General features: G+C 45.0%; 5 protein-coding genes across 5 annotated transcripts; 2 read left to right on the top strand and 3 right to left on the bottom strand.

Moving 5' to 3' along the window:
* Window positions 1-25: 25 nt before the first annotated feature.
* On the bottom strand, window positions 26-1,095 carry L203_101365 (uncharacterized protein; the record flags this gene model as incomplete). Its single annotated transcript, XM_066210807.1, has 7 exons — window positions 26-104; window positions 153-270; window positions 324-565; window positions 612-690; window positions 804-847; window positions 894-964; window positions 1,009-1,095. The coding sequence occupies 7 exons, from the start codon at window positions 1,093-1,095 to the stop codon at window positions 26-28; spliced, it is 720 nt and encodes a 239-aa protein (XP_066066904.1).
* Window positions 1,096-3,792: 2,697 nt separating this feature from the next.
* On the top strand, window positions 3,793-4,663 carry L203_101364 (uncharacterized protein; the record flags this gene model as incomplete). The annotated part of the gene is made up of 8 exons (XM_066210806.1): window positions 3,793-3,799; window positions 3,856-3,924; window positions 3,984-4,102; window positions 4,173-4,226; window positions 4,271-4,280; window positions 4,364-4,398; window positions 4,594-4,604; window positions 4,660-4,663. 8 exons carry the CDS (start codon window positions 3,793-3,795, stop codon window positions 4,661-4,663), a joined length of 309 nt encoding a protein of 102 aa, XP_066066903.1.
* A 1,153-nt stretch (window positions 4,664-5,816) lies between these two features.
* Window positions 5,817-12,852, bottom strand: L203_101363 (uncharacterized protein; the record flags this gene model as incomplete). The annotated part of the gene is made up of 9 exons (XM_066210805.1): window positions 5,817-5,879; window positions 5,934-6,070; window positions 6,121-6,198; window positions 6,249-6,323; window positions 6,372-6,644; window positions 6,703-7,093; window positions 7,142-11,192; window positions 11,243-11,688; window positions 11,731-12,852. 9 exons carry the CDS (start codon window positions 12,850-12,852, stop codon window positions 5,817-5,819), a joined length of 6,636 nt encoding a protein of 2,211 aa, XP_066066902.1.
* Window positions 12,853-13,678: 826 nt separating this feature from the next.
* L203_101362 (uncharacterized protein) lies at window positions 13,679-16,433 on the top strand (the record flags this gene model as incomplete). The annotated part of the gene is made up of 11 exons (XM_066210804.1): window positions 13,679-13,910; window positions 13,964-14,953; window positions 15,005-15,138; window positions 15,189-15,371; window positions 15,416-15,636; window positions 15,688-15,835; window positions 15,893-16,023; window positions 16,074-16,103; window positions 16,161-16,230; window positions 16,294-16,359; window positions 16,410-16,433. The coding sequence occupies 11 exons, from the start codon at window positions 13,679-13,681 to the stop codon at window positions 16,431-16,433; spliced, it is 2,229 nt and encodes a 742-aa protein (XP_066066901.1).
* Window positions 16,434-16,971: 538 nt separating this feature from the next.
* Window positions 16,972-21,835, bottom strand: L203_101361 (uncharacterized protein; the record flags this gene model as incomplete). The annotated part of the gene is made up of 8 exons (XM_066210803.1): window positions 16,972-16,995; window positions 17,065-17,154; window positions 17,204-19,468; window positions 19,521-19,612; window positions 19,662-20,615; window positions 20,762-20,863; window positions 20,908-21,551; window positions 21,597-21,835. The coding sequence occupies 8 exons, from the start codon at window positions 21,833-21,835 to the stop codon at window positions 16,972-16,974; spliced, it is 4,410 nt and encodes a 1,469-aa protein (XP_066066900.1).
* Window positions 21,836-22,716: the final 881 nt, after the last annotated feature.

The raw sequence follows: 22,716 nt of genomic DNA, 5'->3' as shown, positions 1-22,716 counted from the left end.
AATCCAAGCCAACAGTTGCGCATACCTATTTGCCCTCTTCCTTGAGAACATCGGCAATAGCCTTGCCGTGGACAACTTCCTTGACCTTTTCAAGGACTTTTGTGCTACGAGATATGGGTAAGTCTTTCACGATTGTCGACACACCAACTCACAAGTCAACAAAAGGGACGTGGGGGATCTTTTCTCTCTCGCAAAAGGTCTGCAGATCAGAGTGTCCGTTGACCATAGTTTTGGCGAAAAGTAAATCAGCGTGCTTGGCAGCCGACAAGTCTTTGCTTTTTGTCAGCTGTCGAATCACTCACGGTAGGTACATTGAAACGAACCTGAGACGCCGTCGCCGCAGAAAAACAATGTAGGTTTGTGCTCCAAGTCTCGGTAAGGCAAGATTGCTTGAGATTTGTCATGTCCAAATCCACTGTCGGGGTGGCGAAAGACAATCTCCCAGGTCTTTCCAGTCTCCTCTGCGTCAGTAAACTTGACATCATTCGCAATAATGCCAATCTCTTCTGCATCCGACTCCGGTAAGAGAGTTGAAAGAACTGCCCGAATGTTGGGAGCCATGCCACTGATGTTTGTTAGAACATGTCATCTATGGCAAAGCAATGCCTCACCTAGAAACAATCACGACAGGAATGCCGTTGGCCTTGCACCAAGCGTAGAATTCCTTGAAACCAGGGTCAAGTTTGATACCTTGGTACCATGTCAGCTCGTCCGCCGATTCAAACACTCACTCTTTTGGAGCTCTTTCTTGCAGTCCTCAAACGGAACGTCAATAGATTCGAGCATTTGCCTAAACGAATCACGAAAAGAGATTCGGTTCTCAAGACACTCAAGATTGAGTGCTCGCCTAGAACGATTTCAGTCACGCCTCAAGCCAGAGATCCAACCCTCACCGTTTCTCAAACCCAAAGCCAAGATGGTCAGTCAACCAGTCATTGCTGTCCTTATCGGTTATGGTTCCGTCCTGAGAAAGCGTCAACTCCGCCATACATACAGGGTCTTACTTACCCAGTCGGATAGGACCACAAAATTGGCGTCCTTTTTTAGAGGAGGGTATGGGAGAACGGACTTGGGTGATGTTGCTGTGTCTGACATTATGCTTTCTTTGAACAGTTTTCTTTCTACTTTTGATGAAATTAAGAAACAAAGAAAAGGGAACTTGAATTGAGGCAAGTGATAACAAAAGTCACGTGACTTGATTATCCTGTCAAGGATTTGACTCCGTTTATAGATATTGCATGGGATAAAGTAAACTATAAACATGAATGTTTATGGAACTATGCTACGTGACACCTAGTTAGGCGTGCCAGTTACTCCGCAAGCCTATCTGCTTCTGACATATCCTGTCAAGGTGTAAGTGCATTGCCGTATAGGACGCTTATGGAGGCGCTGCGGCGACTTCGGCTGTGTTGTGTCGCATGTTGTAGGTTTGGCTCTGGATTATATTATTCAACCCGGAACATAAGCGTTCTCTGAGCAGTAGCAGAGGATATATAAAGAGGCATATTGTAATCTATCTTTTCTTTAGATACTTCATTTCGATGCATAACCAGTGCTAGTTTCGCTGCATTGGAGCGCCGTTCATACATACTATTCATGTAGTTATCATCAACAAAACGCAGTATGGCACTCCTATGCCTTCAGCGTAGTAATAATGTCAGGAATGGATAATGAATGACGGATAGGCATTTGGATAACTGGCACGCCTAATTCAGTAACACGTAGATTAGCGCTGGTTAAATTTTCATTACCTTTTATATACACTCTTATGCTATATATTTAGCTAGTCAAATCCTTGACAGATTACCATCTAGTCACGTGACACTTATCCATCTTAACCATTTCACTTATCTTCCACTTCCACATTTCTCATTTACAATGGATCATTCGTCCTTATTCCAACAAAAAGTACTTTAAGAACGTCATCAGTCATTTAGCTGGGTACACCGACGCATATGTGCTAAGGTCAAGGAATTTTGGAGAAAGAGCTACAAAGCTGGTCTTTAGTTTGTTTCTTTCCCGCCAAACACTAATACAAAGCACCGGGACGAAAACAAAACACTGAGGGCACTTAAAAAACAAGCCTCTCTCGACAATTGCTGTACGTTGTTCCTTCGGCTTCCCCTATCTCTTATTCGCGCCGTCTAACAAGACCTTACCATTTATTGGCTTCCCCTGCAGCCACACCAGATAAGATGGATTAGGCGTATCGACACTCTCTGTCAAACAGGAGGAAATGTAGGAGAAATATCGGTATCTGTTTGTCTATCCATCTTCTAGCCTTTGTCAACCAATACTTTGATCCTGTACTTTGATTATAACTACTTGTTGCCTTCCGTGGCATTCAGTCAACCTCAATCCAGTCAACCATCCCTCCAGTTCGTGATACTTTCTTCCAAATTAGCCAAAGACTGACAAGCTAGGTCTGCTTGGTGTTTATTCTACTTACTATTGATTAATTCTTGGATAGACAGAAAGTGCTCATGGAATGCATGAATTTTCAAAAGGATTAATTCATCAAATGTCACCGTGTTAGACCTTGTCATTTTCCCAGCTTACTCCTCATCCTCTGATAGTGACTGGAGTCATCAGAACTGCCGATCCGCAAACAGGCCTTGTCGTTATCTCACAACCAAAGACTGTAAATATCTGCTGTCGTTCCACCATACTAAATCCCGAGGTGGCTGGCGCTGAGGGATCCATGCACCTTCTCGGTCGATTACTTTCTGGCCAAAGCCATTTCTAACGCTATATCCTTCACTGTGGTTCTTTTGCAATTAGGTTGTCGATCTTGCCGTTGCTTTTTCATCTGTGTCTCTTCTTCAAACTGCTCTCTTTGTTGGTATGTATTTCGTCCAGGCTGTTCTGAAAATGTTCCCACTGCTGATACCCTTCTTCAGAGCTGTTCTGTCATTGCTTTCTGCTTATTGCCGTCCTCTCAATATTACTTCTCTTGTTGCTACTTGCGTTGACTCTGACGCATCGTGGCCTTCCTCATTGGCACACGCTATTGTCATCCGTCTCGCTGCTCCCTTGCCGCTGCTTTCTCCCCTGCTCAGAGTTACGCTCTCATCCACACAATTGTGCTCTCTCTTGTTTATCGAACAGCAGTCTTCTCAGATGATTGCTGCTCAACAGCCATGCGCCGTAGTAATACACTCCTGGAACCGATCACATTTTGGGTGAAGTGCTCTTGTGTCTTGCGTCTCAGTGCTGCATCATGCGCTTGTCGATCCACATCCCACCGTCCAGTCCGCAGTATCCGATAGTTTAGCATGTAACAGCTTAGTCATGCTTCAGCGGTCGAACCATTGATGAATGATTCTAAGTGAAGAACAAGTTGTGTTTTTACTATTATGGTACAGGATGCAAAAGTGCCACAGAAGCCGGCATTTTTCCGCTGTTAAACTCCGCTCTCCGTACTAAAGAATACGTTTTGTGGATACAATAGATGCAGTATTGTAACAAAACGACGAGCTCTCAAGGAAATCAAGTATCTACAATAGAATCGCATCTATACTTTCAACTCTTCAGCGCATAAGGCACCTGGGCGAATATACTCTAAGCTATAACAGAACAGTCAGCAACCATCAACACTTTCAATCACTCAGATCTCGACAATGTCGTCCAGCTCCTTGGCTAACTCCCTTACGTCAGGAATGAAGGATTATCCACCTGCAATAAGCTTTTGGAAGAATTCTAGCTCAGTTGTAATTGATTCTGATCAGGACACACGTATAGCAATCTTCCCTCTCGAATTTATTCGTCAAGGAGGCGACAACACCTGGTCATATGTCCTGTATGTAGTCCGCCAGCTCGTCGTGCTGGAACCAGACTAACTAGGCCAACTAAAAGACGAAAACGGTGCCGAGCTTGACTTGAATGAAGCTCCCGAGGCAGGAACTTTCCGCTTCCATATCGAAGGTAGGGGCTGTGTTTTAGCGTCAATACCTATGCTAACAGCCTACCTGTCGCGTGCATAGGTTCTCAGTCGGATGTTACCTTCTCAACTGGCCCAGAGTACTTTTCTCGGTTTAAAGCACCAAATCCCGTTGGTAGTATATCCACCCGGTCAGACTCTAAGCGGTCCAGCATTAACCAAGTGTGTTTTTGTCTTCCTTCATGTTCTGAGATCGCCTTCAATAGTATGCGCATATTGACGAGAATGTTAGTCCAGCTTTCGTGCTTCACTGCTAGCTCGAGACAGTTGTTGTATCATCTCTGGGGTTAGTTATGACTATTGCACGGCTGCACACATAGTGCCATGTAGCAGGCCAGACGTATGTGATTCTCTGAGACCGACTATCGTTGACCCAAACTCTCTCCGTATCTCTGAACGGGCGGCCACTGACAGCTCTTGTAGCTGTATCTGCAGCTCATCGGATACACGGGAGCAATGTTCCGAGCCTCATCTGGCCTGCTTCTTCGTGATGATCTACATCACGCATTTGACAGGCTAATGTTATCCTTTTACGAGAAGGTTAGTGAATTTTTCAATTGATTCTGGGATTCATCATCATCCATGCAGTCTTTTCATATATAGTCTTTTTGTGGGAACGTGGAGAAAAATCTGCGCTGACGCTGGCTGGACAGGATGGGTTTCGGTTTGTTCACTTTTTTTCACTCCCGCATCCGGATGCTGCTAAATGGCATGGCAAGATGATTTCACCCGACTATTTTCGCGGAACTTCAGATAGTTGGCCGGATCCGAGACTTATACGTTGGCATTACAGCCAATGTGTCAAAGCTCGTATTAGGGGCTTCTCTGTTGGTATGTTGTAAGGTATTAGATGTTGGAATCAATTATTGCGCTATGGCTATCAAAAATGTATGATACTTATGCCTTTCAGTCTTACAAACGTTCTCATGGAATGACAATATATGATGATGCGCCCAAGATTCACTTTGTAAAGGGTATAACGGTATCAGTAGATCAGTCTTTTCTCAAACCTATGGCAAGAAAGAAGTAATAGTGTCTCATGATGTCGTGATGGACTACTATGCCAGGACAAGGTCTTTATACAACCCATAGCAACCCTTAACACCTAGTCAACACAGAATACTATTAATTGTTCTGTCTGTGATGAATGGCAAAGTAAGAATTCTTTTTAAAGCCTTAACAGCTAATGGTATGTAGGCTTGAGTGCCTCACTGTAATTAAGAGTTTGTTCTTAAGGTTCCAGTAGAAACGCTTAAGGTCGAAATACAGCAAAACTAGCACTGGTTATGCATCGAAATGAAGTATCTAAAGAAAAGATAGATTACAATATGCCTCTTTATATATCCTCTGCTACTGCTCAGAGAACGCTTATGTTCCGGGTTGAATAATATAATCCAGAGCCAAACCTACAACATGCGACATAACACAGCCGAGGTTGCTGCAGCGCCTCCATAAGCGTCCTATACGGCAATGCACTTACAATTAAAGTTGATAATCAAGCGCGTTGGCCTTTCGCATGCCTATCCACATATCATAAGTATGCATACTATAGAGTAAATTGCTATAGAGAGCCAGTAGGAGCAGAGACAATTGGGTAAAGAACAAAGTAGTAAAGACTGGATCTAGCAAAGTGATTTCTTTCTGCTTCCATAGCGGCCAGCTTGTAGCAGAGTATCGAGTGGCAGCAATCTCATCATGCCAACCAGACGCATCCTCTAGCAAAGGTGAATGCGCACAACAACAATCATGTAGCAATACATGAGGTAACAATCTTTACAAGACAAACAACGCAGTTTTGTCAAGAAAACCCTTCAAACACTATGCACATTTGGCATGCAAACATCTCATTAGTTCCGCATCTTGGGCGCCTCTTGAATCATTTCGCAGGGGAACGGGTAGAGGCTGCAATAGGCGGTTTCGGTAATGCACGCAATTCGAGCTGTTGTAGGTTAGGATTAGGAGTAGAATTTGGTCGTATTTTCAAGGTACTAACTCCGTGCTTTGCTTTCAACGCAAATAGATCACTGATCTGCTGTTCAAGTGCCCTCTTCTCCTCTCTCACTCTTCCCAGCTCTGACATAGACTTATTGACCTCGGCATTCAACATCTTTTTGAATCCCTCGATGTGGTCTAAAAAGTCTCCTGTCAGCATCAATACATTGAGCTGAGGGTTGACTTACTCTGTACGTTGGTGCTAGTGGCTTTACTCATTTCCTCCATAAAATGCAGGTTTCTGAGGCGTGCCTCTTCAAATAAGTCTGATAATTTGAACTTTCAGCTTATTCAGGGCTACTTATAATCAACTTACCTTTTTTCAAAGCGGACAAGGCCAATTGGTCCTCATATCTATGCGTCTCAATCATATAGATAATTTGAGCGATTGCTACAGTCGCGAATCAGAATAAAGATAAGCTTATTAGATATCACGTACCATCTGTCTGCTTGCTATTTCTCTCCTCTGCTTGTCCCATCATGTTCACCAGCGCATCGAGCCGTTGTTCCATTAATACATTCGCATCGAGCTTGTGATTTTGCTCATCCAACGTCGTTTTTATTTCCATAATCATTCCTGTTGCATCTTTTTCTTTGTTATTTCGAGAGTCAACCAAGTCACCAAGGTGGTCAAGTTTGGAACCAACGGTCACAAAATGATCAGAGGTGTCTTTGATAGATTTTTCTAGCCAGGCACTGAGGTCTGCCACGTCTGTTGTATTGAACTAAGTACACACAAAACTTTGGTAGCATGCAATAGAATGACCTACACTTTGAAAAATCGGCATTGGTGATTTTTTGATAATCCTTTGCCTCATCTAAACCTTTTAGTATAGTCAGAGCTTCCTCTAACTTCTTCATAATTTCGTTAGGGGCGATCTGAGATCTTGAGGTAGATGAATTAGGAGACGCCTCCTTGAAGACATCATTAGGAGCATCTTTGATAACATCTTTTGATGTTTCTTGTGCTATGCTTTTAGGGGCATCTTTTGATACCTTGTTGAGCTCTTCCTTAGGCGCATCCTTCGGTTTCACTGGAGACATCTCTTCTTGCGTTTTTTTGGGCTTCTTGGAAGTTTCTCGAGAATCGGTCACATCTTCTTTCGGCTCATCAGCGAGAACTTCCTCGCCCTCTTCCAATTTGTTGGGTGTTTTAATAAGCTGAACAAACTGTCAGCAGATGTTTTCATTGCTTGGATCAAAACTCACCTTTTGACCCTTAATAATTGCAGCCTGATTTTGTGCATCATTCTCCTTCGTCTCCATTGTAGATATCTCTTGGGCCTCAGCTTCCGTTGACACTACAGCAACCTCATCTTTGGCTTCTTTCACTAATGTTTCTGTTTGGGATTGAGCATCTCCTGATTGAGAACCTTCTTTTTGCAGGCTCAGAAATTCTTGATAAAGAACCGTTAAATGATCTAACTTTCGGTGTAATTCATTCAGCTCAAACGCTGCTGGTACCACTGATGGCACTTCATGTACCGACTCCATACTAGCATCAAGATGAGTGGACGTCGAGGGAGATTTCAAATGCGAGAAGGGCTCCGGCATTTTGACAGTCGCAGGCGAGGCTAATGTAAGCTCTGGGAGTTCTTGAACAGGGGAGGGAGGAAATATTAAAGGAGTGAATGGCATTGATCCTGGCATGCCCTGTCCATCTTGTCTACTAGGTGTTGGGACGAGGATAGACCTTAGTCCCACTCTTGGTGTCTGGTCTGCAAGAGGTGCTGGTATGGACAACACGGGAGGGCGCTTGCGAGAAATATAAGATGGATGCAGAGGTGGTCGGGATGTAGCAACTCGAGAACGCCTGTGAGCTGGATGATCTGATGATTTTGCTGGCGATCTCGAAATATTGTTAAAGGCTGTTGGCGGTTCTTGTATGGAAAACGTGGTATTTCTATGAGCGACGTCAGCGACTTCAGGCGCCGCAGGGAATGTTGCCATGGCTTGAGAGCTGCTTTGCGATGGTTCAGCGAGGGGTACCGATCCGGCGGAAATATCTTTCTCAATCGGCTTCGGCACTTCATACATATTTACCCTCGTCATATCATCATGGGAAAATGATCCCATAGTGTCTGTAGATCTAGTTTTTGGGAAGGTTTCTAGAGTCGGTTCAGTCATCTCAATGTTGTTCATTGGAACTGATCGGTCATTTGATTCCTCACGAAAAACAAATGAATTTGGCGCAACATTCTCCATATTTTGAAACGACAGCGTTGACTCAGCCCGTGAGTCATTCTTCTCTTCAAGCAGCCTCCTGACAGCAGTGATTTCGTCAAAGAGTACACTCAGCCTCTGCTCCATAACTTTGGGGTATGGCGCACTATCAGGATTAGCCATGACACTCGTCCGGCCTTCAAGGGTTTGAAGATGTTTGAATAGTCTTCCAACATCAAGAGGTTCCGTCGCTGAAGGTAGCGGAGGGAGTTCCCTCTCAGTTACTGCGAGAGATTGTTCCCCGGGCTTTTCATGAATAAGGCTTCGTACTTCCTTAAGATCATCGTGTAGAGCGTCCAATTTGTCCTGTAAGGCTTGAGGATATGGAGCAGTTGCCGGGTCAGACATTGTCTGTGTGCGATTGATTAGAACTTCTACATCATGAAGAACTTTTCCAAGGTGACTGATATCTTCCGATGGAGGCAAAATGTTTTTACTGTGAATAGACGAGTAATCATAAGGAAGAGAGACATTGACACCTGAACAGTAAGAATTACCAGTCAGAGTTTTGTGATGAAAATCATAAGTCTCTGTATCCCCTGCCAAGGCGTTACTTGTTTTAAAGTATTCATTTGGATCGCGAAGTTCTGTATTGTTTGATTGGTTTATCGCACTATCCAAATAGGATACTGAATCTGACTGGGATCGAAGTTTATCTTCGTGACTCAATGCGTTTACAGAGGTTGCTGAAACATGTGACATATCATATACCTCTGCCGCTTGGGAAACCGTGTTCTCTGATCTTGAGCTGACCCTCGTTACTGTCGAACGATGATCCAATAAGCTTGCTTGTTCATGTAATGATTGGAGTTGTGAGGGGCTGTGTTGCCAAAAAACGCTGGCCGGTCTCGACAGCGGAGGAGGCTCGTACTGAGCCAATGCAATCTCCTGTCCTCTCTGGACATTTGCAGGTCTCGATGAGGTAGGCGGTTCATCTTGTGTTTCTATCACTTTTGCAGCCACATTGGCAGATCTCAGTCCTTCCTTTTCTTTTGTCTCATCACTGTTTATTGGGCGTCTCGGTGTAGACGTTAACTGAGGTCGTCTTGATGGGCTACTTTGCCAGGAAGTACTCGCAAGTGGCGACAGAGTACAAGGCTTATATTGAGCTGATATAATGTCATGACAACTTAAAGCGCTGATAGGTCTTGACAAGACTGGCGGCTCATCATTTGTTTTCATTGTGTCTGTCACCGCACCTGCGAGGCTTGGATTTACTCTGATTGTCGGGAAATGATGACCTAATGGGCTTGCTGATCTACGTGTTGGCGAAGATTGTAACGAGCCGCCTTCCCAAGTATCACTAACAGGTCTTGGTGGTGGACAAGGATCGCATATTGATAGTGCTACTTGTTGGTTGCCCAGAGCACTTGAAGGCCTTAACGAAATAAGGGATAAGTCGAACGTTTGCTCTGCTCGTAAAAATGGATCATCAGATATTGGTTCTTCTTTTTTAGTTGCTATGTCTTTACTCAATATGCTTGTTGAACTAGGTATGGGTTGTAACAATGAAGACGGACAAAATGTCATTTCTTTGATATTGTTCACTTCTTCAAACCTTGTTGATACTGCAGAAGTCGTTTCAATTACCTCTACTTCTAGAGTAGATTTCGCCGACTGCTTTTCACCATCTCTCATTAACGCGTAAGAGGGTAAAGAGAAAGACGAGAGAGAATTCCTGTTCACTGGTCTTTGGGCCGCTGAAAACATTAGCGACGCAGGGCTGGATATGCCACCTATCACTAGATCTTTAGAGGCGGAGAGTTTGGTAGGAATACCAGGCGTAACTGCACGGGGAGACGGCGCTGTTCGTGGCGTTGGCATGATATCAGTACTTGTAGAGATCTGATTGTCCCGCGCGAGAGCTGAAACGGGCCGCAACAGATTAACAGCATCGCTCAAATGTGGTTCTGTCTCGCTTTCGCTCGCCTTTACGACTGCTTTACCCTCAGGTGTACATGCTCTTGATACAGATGTAGGTGACACGTTACACAACGTCCTCTCAACTCTTGGCGTGCTAACAAGAGCGTCAGTGCTAAGGGAACGTGACACCACAGGGCTGTCAGACGGCCTTTTTACCACATTTAGAGGTTCAGTCACAAATTCCAGCATTTCATTAGGGGGTAAGTCTTCCATAGCCATTCTCATTATTCTCGATGGCGAAGAGATACTGGGCTGCCAATGATCTATGGATTTCTTGGATGACAGTTCACGTCTCTGATCGTTTGAGAGTTGAATGCGGTTTGGAGAACAAGGAAGCCGTTTACCATCAACAATGGGCTTTGGAAAAGTAAGACGAGTTAATTCCGACGGTGATTTACCAAAGTAATCCTTGTCTAATAATGTGGGCAAGCTCTTAGACTCCCACAAAGCCGCTTTTGCTTTGACCTCTTCATTCTCTCTCGTACAGGGCAAAGGGATATCGTCGTTCATTTTGGCAGATGGACTGAGTGGTCGGCCGACTTGACTGGCAGATCTCGATGGATTGAGATCGTCAGAATCAAAACTCAACATTGTATCGGAGGGGAGAAAGACAGAAAGATGGTCGTCGTCCCCTAGGCGATGATACGGACTATTAGCTAACTCTTTATCTCTTGCGAATATTGACAATTCTCTCTCTGTATGTATTGGACCTTGCCAGTTAATGACTTTTTTTGATGCTGCTGAAGAGTGAGGCGACGAAGCTCGTTCCATGTTATCGCTGTTCCAAGGTAGATAGTGGTCATCAAGGTTGGGCTCGGAAGATGGCAGATCCGCAAATACTCGTGGCGCTTCTTCGTTCGTTGGCGAGTTTCCTTCCTCATCGGCTTTGCTCTGAGAGTCTGTTTCGCCATTCGTTATGGCTAGCGCGCCACCTGCAATCCATTCATTGCCAAACTTCTGGACTAGAGGGAAAGCGTTGTAGTTTGCATCAGTAATAGTTCCTACAGATTGACGTGTCTGAAATGAGGGTGGGCAAAGAGAAGGTGAGACGGTTCCTTGAGGAGTCTCAGCTGGACTAATGGGTGGCAACACTGGCGTTCGAGGTAATATGCCACTAAGCTCTTTAGGTCAACCCCGTTCAAGTAAAGAACAATCCAAACACACCGTATAGCAGTCAACCATGCTTTTCTTCCATCGGGTCCTTCCACTGCAATATAGCTTCTGCTACCATCTTCCCAACTCAATTCAATAATCTCTGCGCTCACCCCGTCAGGCGCAGGTGGCAAATTCCTCGATTTCATCTCATCTTTCTTCAACACTTTGACGTCCAAACATTGTCCCATGGAGAACGTTCTGTCTGCAGGTGTCAAGGGATTCGGGGCCGATATGGAGGCAAATGGAACACCTTTCATGGCCCGATTTTGAGTCTCCAAACAACGACGAGGCGCTGAGGCAGAACCGCTTCTTGGGGTTGGGAAGACCGGGCAATAGGTTATTGATAATGTGTCGGTTGTGAGATGAGCCCATGAGGGTAGCCAAGCATCCCAGGGCGAGATGGACGAGCAAGGCGTCGGGATGAGGTATACGATGGGATTGGACCGAATCGTAGGCTAACCAGGTGTCAAGGCGAATCCTCGGGATATTTTACTTACCTTATAATCCGATGATCGCCTCATCTCTGCAGAACCCATTCTATCCCTCGGAATGAACAATCCAAATCTCTCACGCTCGTCAATAATACCCAAAGATCTATGACCTTTTTTCAGATCCTTTTCCCTACCTTTTGCCTTGATTCTCGAGTTTAAAAAGTTCAACACATCTTTCAGAGGCGATGCCTTCTTCCTCTCATGAGAACTGTTTAACCAAGGAGAGTAGTGGTCATTTGATGAGGATGTGAGGCTTTCAGCAGACTTGCTCGCGGATTCCGTAAGAGTAGGTGGACGGTTGAGATAATCCTGGCAAGGCGACGTGCTGCAAGGAGGCTTATGTCGGATGGTTTCTGATATTCCATACACAGCTGGTATGGGGATGGATATAGACGCTGGGATGTGTTTGGATGGCGGTAATGGTTTCTCATCCAGATACTCTCTTGCCACTACGCCATCAACATCTTGAAGACTGTTCTGCACCTCGGTCTGAGTCGGCACTGTATTCTGCGTTTCCCAATGCCGAATCATTCGCAATGTAGACCCTTTTTCTCTAGCGACAGGGGCCACCAATGTACTCGATTTGATCGGATCTTCAGCGCGAAGTACTGGTAATTCAGGTGCAGGAAAAGCATTACCTGACGGGCTTGGTGAATCACGCAGAGTGAGAGACCAGTCCGAAAACAATTGTTTGACCGGTTCGTCACTGTCACTCATTGCCATCTCGATTTGCCGGGGCTGACAAGGCGACGCTGACAACTGACGAGGTGTTGTAGACGAATAGGGCTTTATCGGGGTTGGTGACGACATCTGAGAAGCCCTCATTTGCTCAAAACGACTTGCAACATCTTTGACCTTTAGTCCGCCACTGAGTCCCAACGCGTTGACTTCTGATTTAGGCAGTTCCATAATTTTCAGACTACCATCTCTAACTGGTGTTGTATGAATTTGATAGTCCTCCATTGCCTTCAGCCTAGGTTCTAAAATAACATTTGTTTTCGATGGAGTGCTCAGATTCGGCGTTGTGAGAGCGGTATGGACGGCAGAATGCTTGGGCGACGCTGACGAGGTGTATGACACCATCGTCTCCACCGTCTGGGCCGGCGACGACAGTGATACCTGAAGCATCGCTGATCCAGTTGAGCGAGATGGTCGTTGTTGTCGATAGATATGTACAAGAGATGGTTAAGAAAACCAAGATTGAATTGACCTTTCCTGTCAATGTTTTTTTTTCCTACATGTGTCATTTTTTTCGTGGTGAAGAATAAAAGTAAAAACCAAAAAAATCATACCGAATGGTTATTTTGTTTACAAACAAAAATTCCATGAAATCACCCACGAAGATAAAATTCTCTAAGGTTAAATTTACTTCCGTCGGGTTGAAAATAAAAGATCAAAAGGCGATAAAAAGATGTCAAGAAAGAAGGCTGCTGAATGAGAAAGCGATTATAGTGGGATAGGATGACTGGAGAAGACTGAGACTAGGCCGGATTGGATGGTAGTGAGCGGTAGGTGAAAGCGTTGGAGGTACAGGTAACCCTTGTGAGGCGTCTTTTGCATACAGCACCTGAGATTGACGACACATTTGCTGACTGGCACTCTTCTGGTAACGGTTTTGCAGTGAAAAAGTCTTGATACATGCTGGAAAAAGATTATAAGGAAATGTTGAAAAATAAAAGAAAATGACGTACAAAAGGAATTCGCATATTGTAAGTAAAAAAATGTATCTTTATAAAAATTATGTAATACAAGGTAAGCGGTAAACTTTATAACTTTTGATTCTCCATATTGTGATTTTTCTTTTACATCTTTTCTATTCAAATTCAATAAACAGGTAGACAGAAGAGTCAAGCACTATACGCAAAAAGATCGTTGCGTTTGGCTGGTCAACTAACTTTGCGTATCATTGCCATCAACTTCAAACTCCGTTTCTTATACAACAATTTATCTCATCATGCCTGACCGTCTTTCGTCTTCTCCTCGTCAAATCATTATCGACCCAAACGTTACGCAACCTTCCAGATCCATGTCAACGACCTCTTCTAATGCTCTTACTCCCTCAAAGAACATGGGAACGGGCAGTTTTTCGCATAGAGGAAGCAGGAATTATCGTCTTGTGGATTTGGATGAAGAAGACGCCCGTAGGAGGCAAACCCAGCAGGATATTGAGTCCGCCATAAGCATGTGTAAGTGTTTGCACGGGTGTGAAAAGATTGATTGCCAATGACGATGGACAAAGCTCGCGCGCGTTCGGGATCTATGAATCCTGCGGATAACAGTCCTCCAATCGTTCGACCGTCTCAAATGCACATTCCCTCCTCTCCAATACGGGAAACTGGCTTTGCCATGCTTCCTAACGAGGAGGACCGTTTGCATAAGAACAGGGCAGGTGAAGGCTGTGTGAGGAGGGACAGTGAGGGAGAAAATAATGGATATGACTCTCAATCTCGACTAATTCGTCGAGGGTCTGAGAATGACATTCACCAAATGACCCATACACAACACGTGGATTTTAGATCACTTGGCAGTCATGGTTTGCGAAATGTCTTTGATTTCAAGGCTATGGACGAGTTTGCGAAGCAAGAGAGGGAGGAACTGTCTGTTGTCGCGGGAGCTTGGCCCATTGACCAGAAAGATGGATCTAGGAGGAGCATGTCAAACAAGTTGGCCGCAGCTGGCGAAGAAAACCTCAATCAGCCCGAAAGCTATGACACTACTTTGGACCGGACAACCAACAACATGTCTGGATTTGGTGATGAAAGTGAAGCTCCGTTTTCTCCAGAAAGGCGGAACGGCGATCACAATCAGAATCTTCATCGTCGTCGTAAGAGGAAGCTCTCACAATCTAACCCAGTTTTGCACCAAAAAAAGCTTGCCTTGTTCGAAAGCTTTGGAGCCAACAGGGGCGTAGGAACCAATGGAGATGATATGACTGAACAACCGTCGACTGCCTTTAAGGCTCCTCGTCACCAAAACAATACTGGATTTGCTCCCTACACTGATGCCGCTCCAGGCCATGACCGTCCGTATCGTTTTTCTTTTTACTCCAATGCTTTACCAGTTACCATCCACGCCAAAAGTCTTTCGGAGCTACCCGCGGAAGGACAAAGTTTTGAAGACCTTTTCAGAGGCAAAAGCAATATAGACAACGCGGTATTTGTAAACGATAGTGCTTCCAGGACTGAAGGCTCTGAGACTCCTGTAAGAACGGCAACAACAGTTGAGCCCAGTACGATGCAGTCTACAAAAACCAATCCTAGCTTGTTAACCAAGGCAGTAGGGGCGGCAATGGGACAGCAAAGCGGTGGAGGTACCAATGGGGGTTCCATGGATGCAGACGATGATCCTGAGCAGAACACTTGGTGGCTGGATGTTTTGTCGCCAACCGACGAGGAAATGAGAATGTTGTCCAAAGTACCTGTCTTTGTCTCTATTGTGTAACTTATCGTTAACGATGATGGTAGGCATTTGGTATTCATCCATTGACGACAGAAGACATCTTGTTGGAAGAGACGCGTGAGAAAATTGAACTTTTTCGTAACTACTATTTAGTATGTTTCCGATCGTTTGATCAAGACTGCTACTCTCAAACCTATCTTGAGCCTCTCAATATGTACATCATTGTCTTCCGTGAAGGCACACTTTCTGTAAGCCAAAGCTATGCTTTGTCAGAGGCTGATGTATTGCTCAGTTCCATTTTCGAGGGACGCCTCATCCTCAAAGAGTTCGCCGCCGAATCAAACACCTCAAAGACTACATCTCTGTTACTTCCGATTGGATCTCCTATGCCCTTATAGATGATATTACCGACGCCTTCGGTCCTCTTATTCAAAGCATCGAATTTGAAGTAGATAGCATTGACGAGCTGGTGTTAATATTAAAGGAGGCCGAGCAAAGCGATATGCTGAGAAGGTAAGCTTGGTACATCTGGTGGTGGCTCCTTTAGTGTTAAAAATCTCATAGAATTGGGACGTGCCGCAAAAAGGTCATGGGTCTATTGAGGTTGATGGGCAACAAGGCGGATGTTGTCAAAGGTCTGGCAAAACGGTGCAACGAACAATGGCTTGTAGCTCCAAAATCCGATATTGGACTGTATCTTTCTGATATTCAGGTAAGAGGCATGCTTTGCAGAGGACTTTGGTTGGCTAATCGAAGGACTTCGTTGCAGGATCACTTAATCACCATGACACAAAACTTGAACCACTATGAAAAGATTCTCTCTCGATCTCATTCCAATTATCTCGCTCAGATATCTATTGAGATGACGGATGCAAACAATCAGATTAATGACGTACTTTCGTAAGTGACAAGCCAATGCTACGACGTATTAAGACTAAATCTGAGGGTAGCAAATTGACAGCGTTGGGTACCGTTTTGATGTGAGTACAGATGCGCTTTTACCAATACTGAGAGAACTGGCTTATTGGAACGGTTAGTCCAATGAATTTGGTCACTGGTCTATGGGGTATGAACGTTCACGTACCAGGGGAAGACATCAAAGTTGGTGTGAGTCTGAATACTGTTTTTAATCAGATAATATGCAATGAGCTCACAACACAACCCTGGTAGTACTCCTGGTTCGGAGGCATCCTGGGGTGCTTATGTCTTTTCGCCATGTTCGGAGCTTGGGCAACTGTCAGCACTTTTTCTGTTTCAATATGACGGTTACTCATCACCCTTTTTAGTATAAATGTTTTGTTGTTCGTTAAGAAAATATTTTGACAAATTCCATCTTGTTCTATTTATCGTTTTTATTGCCTTGCACATCTATGCTAAACGTTTATCCTAGTATGTTGTTTTTTTCATCTTCATTGGCCATAGTGATGTCAGACTTGCAAGCAATCGCATATAACAGGTAACTGGTTGTTTGACTAGTAGAAGCTATCTAGTATCAAATAAAATGTAAATCAATACTCTTTATATGCACGTTTAGTTGCCACTGATCGACATTTGTGGCTAACTGCTCCGCGCCCACATCAGATCCACTGTAAAAGATGTCACTATCGATAAAAATATTCGACGTGGCTCAATTTTCTTTGGTTTAAAACCAAAGCGTAACAATAAGAGCTAATGTAGTCGGCATGTAGGGCTACTCGAAATAACAACAAAAGTCGAAACAAGCCGAGTGAAGCAGATGAAGTCTTATGCATGTTGCAAGCATCGGTGAGTATAGCATATCATACAACATATTATCAAGTAGAGTATTGTCGTAAATAGATACCAAGTTTTTTTTCCAAGATTCAAGACCTAGAAGCGCAGCGTTTGAGCAGCCTTGCCCAACAAGAAGTCAGCCTTCAAATAGCGCTGCATGAGTGATCAAATGTGTTGTAACTAGCTTACCTTTATGTCAGCCATTGTAAGACTAGCTTTGGAGCACATTTCCGAGAAGATACCACCCATAGCAAAAAGGTTTTCGGGTGTGTCAAATTCCTTGAGGGCATTAGCGAGGCGCCAGAAAACAGACGAAGTAGAAACATACAGCCATTTGTCCATCACTCATTACTAATATTCGGTCATAACTCAAGATAGTTCTGAGCCTATGCGCGATACATAGTAGCGTCTTGTTTTTGAATTCGTTTCGGATCGTCTCTTGAATTTTGGCGTCCGTCTCTAAATCTACACTAGCCGTTGCTTCGTCCAACACCAATACCTTGGTATCTCTCACCAATGCACGAGCCAAAGAGACGAGAGACCTTTCGCCCACAGAAAGGTTACCACCTTCCTCCTCGATTACTGTATCCAGAGTGAATCGACTTTGAGAGTTTTCTGGTTCGGCGACGAGACTGAGGCGAGATGAATGAGGCATTGAAGCGGCGCCGCTCAAGTGGGCTCGTCGAAGAGCATCGTACAGCTCAGCATCACTTTTTGTACTGAACGGGTCAATGTTTGATCGAATAGTGCCACTGAATAGAAGTGGGTCTTGAGGGATGATGGATACTTTAGAACGAAGGTCTTTCAAGCCAATCTTCGATACGTCCACACCATCAATCTTGATTGATCCATAGGACAGCTCTGACATTCTAAAAAGTGCCACCATGATAGAACTCTTGCCTGCACCAGTCCTGCCCACGACACCAATCTTCTCGGAAGCGCCCACGTTAAGTGTCAGCCCTTTTAAAACATCGGGCAGCTCCGCACGGTATCTCATACAAACTTTACTAAACTCGATCTTACCCTCCGATGGCCAAGAGGCTGGAGGTTGGGTAGCTGCGATTTGTTGAGACGGTTCTTGATCAAGGCTGTTGGCGTAATGCATGATACGTTCAGCTCCCACCATGTCATTTTCCACTTCAGCGATTTGTCGGACAAGCCATGAAAAACTTTGTTGGGCAGAGACAATGGTAGAAAGACCAAGCCCACCTTTGGATGCAGACACTGATGAGGAGCAGACGACGATGATGGCGACAGAAAAAGATAAGAGCGAGCCGAGCATATCTAGTCGCAAGCCAAGCCATCGTTGATTTATGATAGTCAAGTAGTAGGCTCGGTTTTCGACATCTACAAGCTTGATATTGTCCTCAAAAAATCTTGTCGTTTCGCCATACGAACGGATTGTTGCTACACCAGAGAGTGACTCAGAAAAGTGGGAATAGAGAGAAGAACGGAGAATGGAATCGATACGCTTGAATTCTCGGGAGCTTCTACGGTAGAATGCTGCGGTGTGAGCGTAAAGAAGGGATACGACTGCGACGGCGATGAGAAAATAAGGTTGAATGATTGCTAGCAGTATGACAGTGCCTACAATACTCGACAATGTTGTGACCGCCATGCGCATGGCATCGGAAAGGGTGTTATCAATGGTATCGGTGTCTTTGCTGAAACGGTTCATAATTCGCCCAAGAGGCGTAGTGTCAAAGAATGACTGTGGAGAAAACATGACCCGTGTAATGGCATCATTGTGAATACCAACAGAGGCAAAATAATTGATCAAGGCATTGCTGAAGCCTTGAAAGAATTGTGATAAAGCAGTGCCGATACCCAACCCGGCATATATCCCCATGTAGAAACCGTTAGGTTGTGGCCATTTACTCTCTTCCCACCAGACCAGCCAAAAAGAGGTAATGATAACGAATGTTTGGGCAACAATAACACTCAAAATCAAGATGGGTATCAAGATAAAACCCTTACCCGCCTTGAAATAATCGATGAATGTTTTACCTTTCAATGCGCCGATATTCCGTTCCTCTATTTGCATGAGGTTGTGAGACTTGCCTTGAGCCATCATGTTGGACCGATCATGAACGATGGTAGGCTCCACATTGTTCATAGCCTCTTGTTCATTTTCCATGTTTTCTGCTACTTGCTCCTTGCTTCCAAACTCCCTGATAAGTTTTGAAAACGCTCCATCTCGCGCCCTTAGTTCTTCATACGTTCCCATTTCACTGACTTTACCATCTTCCATGGTAATGATGTTGTCAACGTACGGAAGAAAATGAAGGGCATGTGTGACGAGCACACGGGTTTTACCAGAGAGGGCACCGATGATGGCGTTGAAAAAGATGGTCTTGCCTACGCCAGCGTCAAGAGCCGAAAGAGGGTCGTCAAGGGCAATAATATCGGCGTTGAAGTAAATAGCACGGGCAATATTGATACGCTGCTTCTGACCACCAGACAGGTTGATTCCCTTTTCACCAATTTCAGTACCATCTCCATCCTCAAGAAGTTCAAAGTCAGCTTCAAGACAGGCATCGCGAACTACGCTCCAATATCGCTCTTCGTCCCAAGGTTGACCAAACAGTATATTCTAAAGTCTTTCTATCAACACCACCATATTGTAGATGAATTCGGGGACGCACCTCGCGAACAGTAGCATTCTGGATCCAAGGAGTCTGTGCACAAAGAGATGTGCTTCCCGCAAAAGAGACAAAGCCTGCTGTTTTTCTCATCTCTACAAATGCGTCAGCCAAAGCTCAAATCTTTGCGAAGATGTTACATACCTCCCATGAGACCTTGCAGCAGACTGGATTTACCAGAACCAATAGCTCCGACGATGGCGGTCAAAGAGCCTTTTGGAATGTTGAGAGTGATATCATGTAGTTCAAATATTTTCTTTTCTATTGTGTCTTCGTATTTTATCTTGGCTGCAAGTGATGGTAAGGGTACATCTTGACCCTGCCCCTGAGCGCTTGCTTCAGCAATCCCAGGCTTTCCAGCAGCAGTCTCTACCTGTGCCTCGTCTGCCGCTGTAATCCTTTTCTTTCTCCATCTAGATCCCTTCTCGTTTGAAGGCTTCGTAAGAGCGGCACTACTGTTGAGTGCTTTGGCGTATTTGCCCTTGAGCTTTTTCATCATAGGATCCTCTTCAACGGGCGCAGCATCCCATGTGAAGGAGGCATTTTCGAGCCTGATGGCCGCGTCCATAACTTTGTCCACTTGTTTGTCTTCCTTGATCACTTCGGCATCAAAGACTGATTCCAAACGATTCAAAGCGTTGAGGGCATCAGCAGTGGCGCCCAATGTCATTGGCCACATTATTAGCGGTATACGCATGAGTTGAAAGAGAGTGATAACAGTGAAGATTTTTGAAGCTTCGAGGTTGTGGGCAGTGAGAGAGTACGTAATGAATGAGAGAATAGCTGCAAGGATAGGGAGAGATGTTGCAATAGCCATCATTCCGGAACGAAGAATCAATAGGACACGAATGTACCGCAGTTCCATACCTCGAATGGTACGAATACGTTCGAGAAAAGGTGTCTCCCAAGCCATATACTTGACTATACGCATGCCGCCGAGAATTTCTTGTAAAAGCTTGGCTCGCTTGTCTGTCCATGTTGCAGCTTTTTTGCGATACATGAATAGGGTCTTCATGAATCTTGCTTGTAGAGGAGTCACGATCAAAAGAAACGCGATACCTGGAAGAGCAGAATATCCAATCTGTACCAACAGAATAACTACCGCGATGTTAATGTGGATAGTTAAAAAGCAGGCTTACCAATGATGATAATCATTTGGACAGGGGCTGTCCACAATATATGGACATAGCCAGAGGCGAAATCGATCCGGCTTGTATCAGTTGATATATGGTTTACCAGCTTACCGTTGGGTATCTGTCCTCGAGATTTTTGGGTAAATTGGAGAGCTTGTTGATAGATAGCAGTAATGATTGCAGCCCTGGACATAATGCCCACTCCCATCGAGCCTAACAGGATTAGCAATTAAATTTCATCAGAAACAGCTACTTACGGGAGAAGTAGTGATTTATCGATATGCTTGAGCATAACAACAAGAGCAGCAATCCAATAGCAGCTCCCACTCCTTCGCCCTTTGATGGGACAGGTTGACCTGCTCGTCTAGCCGCTTCGTATTTAGCAGAAAGTACGATTAACCGCTTGATCACCAATGGCGTCACGGCCTGACATGTATCACCGATAACCTTGATAAAACCTGCCGATAAAAAGTGCCACCCAAAAACATCCACCAAAGCCATGACGAGTGACGCATGCTTTTTGCCATGTTTCTCTCGGTAATCCTCTTCTCGTTGTTTTCCACCTGGCAGAACAGCGTAGATGATTCGCCGAAATAGCGGGAGAGCATTATTTGGATCTTGAAGACGGGCGTTGTAGTCCTTGGCCATCTGTGTTCGAGCAGCATACATGGCCAGTAACTTTCCAGATAAAGGTTTCGCACTTCGAGCTTGATCCATTTTCCACAGGTCAGTAGCCTGCAGCGGCCGGGCTGAGCCAAGGGCCATCATCGGGCTAATCCAGTTGAAAAAGAGACAATAAAAAAAGCCGGCACCAACCTCCGGGGTGACATGTGCATCGTCCAAGGACAGAGGAGGCGGAGGTGGTGGGTGTTGAGGTTTGACAAACGGTAGAGAGTGTCTCCTGGCAACATGTCAGCGTCTAATGGACAAATGCCTATACACTCACCACTGTGGCTGCGTAAAAGGCCCATTTTGGACTTTTTGTAGGATTTCTTTGCCACTCTTTTGCTCTACCACCACCACCATCTCCTCCTCGTCAACTTTTCTGACACCTTTTTCTTCAAATCCGCCATCTTTGGTGAGCTTGTCCTTCTCGCCAGCGTGCCAATTCTTCTCGCCATCTTCCTTTACCGAGCCATTACCACTCGACAACTTGCTAGAATCATGAGAATACTTGGTCGACATGATGATTTCAAGCAAGTCTTTTGATCAACGAGCTGTCTGATGATTCTCCAGCGACGTCAGCACCTCTCCAACAAATGGCAACTTGCGTATCAGCGAGCCGGAAACTACAATAGCTCTCGATGTGGTGACTTGTAAATGGACAAAGAAAAATAAACAATGATTATGCAAAAAATGTCGATGATTATAAACATGCCAACTAACCACGGCCTCGGCCATCGGACATGACCGAAGAGTATTTTTCTCCGGTCCAAAAATATCACTGCGGGCTAGATTCGAACCTGAGCTGAGCGATTCCAAAGTAGGCAAAGGCTGAGGATGCTTCCGTTGGCAAGATGGACTCGCCGAGGCGGCGATCGCCGCCTTCCACTCATCTTACGGTGTGCACCCAGCGCTGGTAGCCTCGAAAGACCAAGGAGAAGGGCCATTATATGGACGGATGCTTACTACGTACAGTGGTAACTCCGGCCCTCGGGCCGGCCCTGGAAGAAATTTTCTCGACGGAATCAAAACGGAGAAAGAGGTCGCAAATGGCAAACGACGCGGCGTAACGCGTTATTTGTGGATAGTTGAATGATGCTTTGTTCGCCTTTAGACGCCAGGGTGTTGGGTATCGCGTCCTGCATTTAATTTTGATTTTGAGTTTGCATCTCTTCTTTGATTCTATTGTTACGACTTACGACTGACGAATAACGACTTGGAACTTGCTTACGATTGACGACAAACGACGACGGCTGCGCCAAACACCTTTGCGGGCGTTTCACAAAGACAATTTCACCGCCTCAACTCCCTGTACACATAGACACACCGTTGAAAAGTTGTGCCCACTGTCGACCTGCCTTTTGTTGGCGTACAGACACACTTTGCCACACGTCTGCTCTGGA

This window comes from Cryptococcus depauperatus, chromosome 2, assembly GCF_001720195.1.
Source record: "Cryptococcus depauperatus CBS 7841 chromosome 2, complete sequence".
NCBI lineage: Eukaryota > Fungi > Basidiomycota > Tremellomycetes > Tremellales > Cryptococcaceae > Cryptococcus > Cryptococcus depauperatus.
The sequence above is the reverse complement of the archived record's forward strand: the minus strand, read 5'-3'. Positions and strand labels throughout refer to the sequence as shown.